The following is a 7,040-nucleotide window of genomic DNA, read 5'->3' on the forward strand; positions in this document are numbered from 1 at the left end:
CACAGGAAATAACTCACTATATGCCTTTTGACACAGACTGACGGGGGCCTCTAAGTTGCTCATCTCATTCCCAGATTCCAATTTCAGTATTTTGGCTGCAAGGATAGTACTATGCATGTATCTACATGGAATGTGTGCACACACACACGCACATACACATATACACACAGACGCTCAACACAAGTGACAAATCGCCCACACATTCTGTCAAAGAGTATTTATAAATGGAAAGCAGCAAAAGGCAGAACACATTTTGGTTAGCATCAAATTATACATAGGCACTTACTGGTATGTTATGACATGTTCATGTTCACAAATGAGGAGAATACAGATAAGACAGGGAATGCTTCAAATGGCCTTGCTGCCCCCTAGGGAGCCTTCCTCCTTCTTCTCTCCTCCTCCTTACTGTTTATGTAACTCTGCATATCAGTTCTCATTTCTCACAAACATATTCATCCTCCCCATCACTTATGAACTGACCTGATCTCTGAATGAAATGAGAAAGATTGAGGAGGAAGAAGACGAGAAGAAGATGACGAAGAGAGAGGAGGAGGATGAAGAAAAGTTTCCTACTGCTGTGGGAAAGAGGCAAGAAGCAAGAGAAAATGAGATGAAATTGGGGAAAGATAGGGAGAGAGGACAAGAGGGAAGGGTGAGACTTGGCTAGAGAGGAGGAGGCAGGGAAGTAGTAGGCAGCTTGGTGCACACTCGGTCATACTGATGGAAATGAGAAATAAAGAGTGTTTCTCTGTCCTGTGCGTGGGATTGCTGCAGGATTGCTGAACATAGCCTACATTATCTCCAGTACATGCATAATCACACACATTTGTTTCTACACAAATGGCTTACAGTCAAGAGATGCAAGCTTCACATCTGATCTGATCTGGCTTCTGTATTGTTGCATGTCCAAACCTGTGTCACCCTGATCTAGTCTGATTCAGTTATATCTGCATTATTTCACAGTCTGGGATTTGCCAGCTGGCATATCACACTTACTTACGGTATGAGCTACATATGTCTGGAACATGGCTTAAGTTCTAGGTGTACTGTACTGTAACAGCACTGAAGAGCACAACAGCCACAGTATCTCTGGCTTAGCTTATGCTGGCCAGTACCCACTTTAGAATTGTGACGCAGTGAGGTGTTGTTTAGAGTTGGTTTAGGGAACAGAGAAGTATTTGATAAGCAGTGTGTAGCCTAGAAGGTCCATTCTATCACCACGTACAAATAACAAAACAACAAATGAAAGAAATATCTCTCTGGGTGTCCGAGTGTCATTCTGATCGTGTCCTTCTGTTCATGGGCAGATGAGACATCAAAACATCACTCTCAACATCAATCTTACAGTTGCACAAAGTCACCCTACTTAGTGGCCAGGGGACAACCAGTGACTAAGATCCAGTATCATATAGGCCGGTCAGTCCTGCCTGTACATCCACGTGCTCCTTCCCTCCCTCTGTGGACTAAAAGAAGAGAGAGGACCTCTGCATCCGGGAGCCCACCTTCTTAAAGAGGGCTTTCAGTTTGCACACCTTACAGTGCCTCATTTTACTACTCTTCCCCTTCCCTTTCCCTCCCTCCCCGCTGCCCTCTGAACCCTCGCTGCCTTCCTCACCCAGCCATGGTGTCCACACCCCCCCATGGAGCTGGGGGTCCGCCATGTGGTCATCGGGGGGGTTTCGGGGCGGCACGGCCGTCTGGTTGTACTCGGCCAGCCTGGCCAGCAGTATTTTGACCACCTCAGGCCTTGCATCGGCTAGGTCTGACCTCTCATAAGGGTCAGCGGTGATGTTGAAAAGCCACACAGACTTCCCTCTCTGGTCCCGACGTTTCTCCATGCCCTGCCACTGATGGGGCCCCCCGGGCAGGGTCTGAGGGGGCACCCAGTCCCCATCACCCACATTTCCCGTCAGCAACTTCCAGTCCCCGGCCCGGATTGCCGCCCGCAATGCCGTGTCCCAGATGCCAAAGCCGTTAAGGGCCAGGGTCCTGGAGTCTGCCTCCCCAGGCCGTCGGGATACTGGGTCGATGTTGAACAGGATCTCAGTGCGGGGGCAAGGCAGCCCCTGGCTGATGGCCCCCCACACATTGTGGCCGTCCAGCTGGCCTCGGTCCTTCTCCGGTGCCCTCGCCAGAGACAGCAGGGTTGGGTACCAGTCAGAAACATGTATCAGTGCCTTGCTCACCTTTCCTTTCCTCTTCAGGAGTGGACTGTGGACGAAACCCACCGCCCGTACTCCCCCCTCCCAGTACGTGCCCTTCCCCCCACGCAGTGGCCAGTTGCAGCCCCCAGAGAGGGGCTGGCCCCCGTTGTCTGAGGAGTACACCAGGACAGAGTTCTGGTAGAGGCCACGAGTTCTCAGCTCCTGCACCAGCGCCCCCACACCCTCGTCAACACAGCTCACCATGGCTGCATAGTGTCGTCGCGGGCGGTTGTCCAGGGCACTGTAGCGTTGCAGAAAGTGGTTTGGTGCCTGGAGGGGTGTGTGGACGGCCTGGAGGGCCAGGTACAGGAAGAGGGGCTTCCGGGGGTCATGGGCCCTCAGGATCTTCTTAACCCTGGACAGAAAGAGGAGGCAACCAGGTCTGGGTTACATCTTTATATAACTGAGACATTATGTAAAATACATAGATTCCGTGTCCAAACCTCGGAATCTACAACCTCACAATTCTAATCAAATGCAAATCACTCTAAAAACCTCTTCATTCCATTTCCAATATGAACAAAAGTGTTTACTACTAGATAAGCTCCTTCTCATAAATATCACCAGATGTGTGTAAGACCTGGCCTCACCTCTCTATGTAGAGTATTGTGGAGTAGTTACCGCTCATCTCCCAGGCTGGTCTGTCCCCATCGTGCAGGTCGAAGCCGCAGGCCTCAGCCTGGTCACAGCTCTGGTAGGAGAAGTGGTCACCGCTGCCAGTCAGGGAGCCCAGGAAGCTCTGGAAGCCGCGGCCTGTGGGCAGGCAGCCCGGCCGGCAGAAGCCCAGGTGCCACTTTCCTACCATGTGGGTGCTGTAGCCTGCTTCCTGCAGCCGCTCAGCCAGGGTGGGCGCATCCGGGGGCAGGCACAGCGGCTGGCGTGCCCGGATGATAGAATGCTGGAGGCCCGTGTGAATCTGGTACCTGGAAGAAACGGGAAGTGGAGTGGAGGTCAGGGCGAAACCAAGATTATGTAATTTCCCAAACCACAAAGGGAAAGATTCCCAGAACCAGTGAGACATCCCTCCCATGTATTGACAGGGATCAACGTCATCACCTTCACACATCTGTTCTAAACGCATACAGTACATGTCTATTCACAACAAAATGCAATGTGTTGACAGATCACTCCTCTATTTAGAAGAAAGGTTATAGGAATGCATAGAAGTGTGAGAGGGATTAGATCATTCCAGATAATACTAGATAGACTTAATAAGCCAGTGCAGTACAGTAAGTACATTACTCACCGCCCGGTCATAAGCTGGCTGCGTGAGGGTGAGCAGATTGGTTGGACATAGTAGTTCTCCAGCTTCACCCCTTCTCCAGCCAGCTGGTCCAGGACCGGAGTGTGGATGTCCGAGCCATGGTAGCCCACGTCCCCATAGCCCTGGTCATCCGCCAGGATGAAGATGAGGTGGGGAGGCATGGTGCCTGGGATCCCCCCAGAGCCTGAGTCATCCTGGGTCTGACCCCCTCGCATGCAGCAGAGAAAGGCTAGTACGGCCACTCCGAGCAGGGGGAAGCCCGACTCGACAGCCCCTCTCATAACCATCGTCAGTCTGGAGGTTAGTCTCTGTCTGGGATCTGCTACTCCGATTTAGAGCAGCCTTGCGGAGCCCTCCCTGCGCTCTGTCTGCACAAACAGTGGGGGTGGTGAATGCAGGAGAATACCTGTTGAGACCACTGAGTTGCATGGGGAGCATAGTGAGTGTACGTACACCCAAAGAAGGCTTGATCTTTCTTGCCCCTACCGCTCTGTTGTCTCCCTATTCATCTCCACGTTGCATAAGACGTCCTTGATGCGGTGCGAGTAGGTGAGGGGAGTGGATAATGTCGCTGTCTGTGAGATAGTTTGGTGTGTGTCACACTTAGTGTCCCTCACACTGCTCTGTCTCTGTCTCAGGTTCTGTCTAGGTTGTGTCTGTCTGGGCTGTGTGTGTGTGTGTGTGTGTGTGTGTGTGTGTGTGTGTGTGTGTGTGTGTGTGTGTGTGTGTGTGTGTGTGTGTGTGTGTGTGTGTGTGTGTGTGTGTGTGTGTGTGTGTGTCTAGTCGTAGGTACATAGGCTTCCCCTTCACAGCAACTTGCCACATTTTTCTACCCCTACAGGCGCCTCCTGGGTCGACTGGGCAGAACTGGGCCACTGGCTGGCGCACACACACACACACACACACACAAAATCAAACGTTATTTGTCACATGCCTCGTAAACAATAGGTGTAAACTAACAATGAAATGCTTACATACGGTCCCTTCCCAACAATGCAGAGAGAAAATATTGAAAAATAATAACAGAAGGAATAAACACACAATGAGTAACGGTAACATGGCTATTTATACTGGGTACCAGTACTGAGTCGATGTGCAGGGGTACGAGGTAATTGAGGTAGATAGGTACATATAGGTAAGGGTAAAGTGACTAGGCAACAGGATAGATAATAAACAGTAGCAGCAGCGTATGTGATGAGTCAAAAGAGTTCACGCACATCTCACACACACACACACATAAACTCAGCAAAAAAAGAAACGCCCCTTTTTCAGGACCCTGTCTTTCAAAGATAATTAGTAAAAATCCAAATAACTTCACAGATCATCATTGTAAAGGGTTTACACACTGTTTCCCATGCGTGTTCAATGAACTATAAACAATTAATGAACATGCACCTGTGGAACGGTCGTTAAGACACTAACAGCTTACAGACGGTAGGCAATTAAGGTCACAGTTATGAAAACTTAGGACACTAAAGAGGCCTTTCTACTGACTCTGAAAAACACCAAAAGAAAGATGCCCAGGGTCCTTGCTCATCTGCGTGAACGTGCCTTAGGCATTCGCTACAGGGAGACAGGACGGACAGCTGATCGTCCTCACAGGGGCAGACCACGTGTAACAACACCTGCACAGGATCAGTACATCCGAACATCACACCTGCGGGACAGGTACAGGATGGCAACAACAACTGCCCGAGTTACACCAGGAACGCACAATCCCTCCATCTGTGCTCAGACTGTCCACAATAGGCTGAGAGAGGCTGGACTGAGTGCTTGTAGGCCTGTTGTAAGGCAGATCCTCACCAGACATCACCAGACATCACAGCATCACCTATGGGCACAAACTCAGGACTGGCAAAAAGTGCTCTTCACTGACAAGTCGCGGTTTTGTCTCACCAGGGGGGACAGTCGGATTCGCGTTTATCGTCGAAGGAATGAGCGTTACACCGAGGCCTATACTCTGGAGTGGGATCGATTTGGAGGTGGAGGGTCCGTCATGGTCTGGGGTCGTGTGTCACAGCATCATCGGACTGAGCTTGTTGTCATTGCCGGCAATCTCAACACTGTGCGTTACAGGGAAGACATCCTCCTCCCTCATGTGGTACCCTTCCTGCAGGCTCATCCTGACATGACCCTCCAGCATGACAATGCCACCAGCCATACTGCTCGCTCTGTGCGTGATTTCCTGCAAGACAGGAATGTCAGTGTTCTGCCATGGCCAGCGAAGAGCCCGTATCTCAATTCCATTGAACACGTCTGGGACCTGTTGGATCAAAAGGGTGATTTCCCTCCAGAAATGTCCGGGAACTTGCATGTGTCTTGGTGGAAGAGTGGGGTAACATCTCACTGCAGAACTGGCAAATCTGGTGCAGTCCATGAGGAGGAGATGCACTGCAGTACTTAATGCGACTGGTGGATACAGACTGTTACTTTTGATTTTGATCCCCCCCCTTTGTTCAGGGACACATTATTCAATTTCTGTTAGTCACATGTCTGTGGAACTTGTTCAGTTTATGTCTCAGTTGTTGAATCTTGTTATGTTCATACAAATATTTACACATGTTAAGTTTTCTGAAAATAAATGCAGTTGACAGTAAGAGGACGTTTCTTTTTTTGTTGAGTTTATAATGGTTTTGAAACTCCTCCAAAAGCTATTGAAAATCACGTGGAAGATACAAATGTATGATCTTAATTTGATCACCCTGTTGCAGGATAACTTTTTGCAGGACATTTGAAACGTGTTGTGTATTTGAGGTTTAAAAAGGCTTGTGAAGTTTACAATTTCCACTTTGAAATTTCACCTGATTTTCCCTTGCAAAAAATGTATCAACCACTAAGATAAATTCCAACAAATATAATCCACATAATAATGCACATTTCCTGTAGCTGTAGGATTATTTTCCTGCTGCGGCAGGTACCCTAGCGGTTAAGAGTGTTGGGCCAGTAACCGAAAAGTCGCTGGTTCAAAACCCAGAGCCGGCAAGGTGAAAAGATCTGCCGTTCTGCCATTGAGTGACGCAGTTAACCCCCAACAACAACTGCTCCCCGGGCGCCGATGACGTTGATTAAGGCAGCCCCCCAAACATCTCTGATTCAGAGGGTCGGGTAACATGCGGAAGACACATTTTGGTTGAATGCATTCCGTTGTGCATCTGACTAGGTTTCCCTTTCCTGTAGCAAACTGTCTCAAATTATGATCCTGTATCTGTATAGTTCACGGTGAAACATAATGTTGACACCTCCTGGCCACAAGGTAAAGTACAACCCCAAGCTCCAGCTGCATTGACAAGTACAGTGCCTTCTAGAGACACAGCTGCTGCTTTTAAGCAACATGTGAAAGGTCTGCTTTGTGAAACAACAAGTGGAATCAATGCCTCCCATTTCAGTTTAATCATAGATAAGCTTTGAAAACACAGAGCATCAATAGATCCGTCTGACGGCCTGATGCTCACACGCCGAATCATATTGATTTATTAAGTTACCTTTCTGTAACCACAGGAAAGTGTCGGTTTTGCGCTCATTCAATTCCCAGAAGAGAAGATTTACCAAGGAATATTTTCTCCATATAGTGT

At 49.1% G+C, this 7,040-nt stretch overlaps 1 protein-coding gene across 1 annotated transcript; it reads right to left on the minus strand.

Annotated features, from left to right (window-relative positions):
* Window positions 1-226: 226 nt before the first annotated feature.
* Window positions 227-6,380, minus strand: LOC129836317 (arylsulfatase I-like). Its single transcript, XM_055902333.1, has 3 exons — window positions 3,451-6,380; window positions 2,795-3,127; window positions 227-2,559 (listed from the first exon to the last, which is right to left on the minus strand). The coding sequence occupies exons 1-3, from the start codon at window positions 3,753-3,755 to the stop codon at window positions 1,464-1,466; spliced, it is 1,734 nt and encodes a 577-aa protein (XP_055758308.1). The 5' UTR covers window positions 3,756-6,380; the 3' UTR covers window positions 227-1,463.
* Between the last annotated feature and the right edge of the window lie 660 nt (window positions 6,381-7,040).

This window comes from Salvelinus fontinalis, chromosome 37, assembly GCF_029448725.1.
Source record: "Salvelinus fontinalis isolate EN_2023a chromosome 37, ASM2944872v1, whole genome shotgun sequence".
Taxonomy (NCBI): domain Eukaryota; kingdom Metazoa; phylum Chordata; class Actinopteri; order Salmoniformes; family Salmonidae; genus Salvelinus; species Salvelinus fontinalis.

What these genes read in the sequence shown, in the direction of transcription:
- LOC129836317 (XM_055902333.1), bottom strand. Translation starts at nt 3,755, where the DNA reads ATGGTTATGAGAGGGGCTGTCGAGTCGGGCTTCCCCCTGCTCGGAGTG. An exon ending in AGCCAGCTTATGACCGGGCG is followed by an intron (nt 3,128 to 3,450) that starts GTGAGTAATGTA and finishes CGTTTCTTCCAG; the next exon opens with GTACCAGATTCACACGGGCC. An exon ending in ACAATACTCTACATAGAGAG is followed by an intron (nt 2,560 to 2,794) that starts GTGAGGCCAGGT and finishes CTTTCTGTCCAG; the next exon opens with GGTTAAGAAGATCCTGAGGG.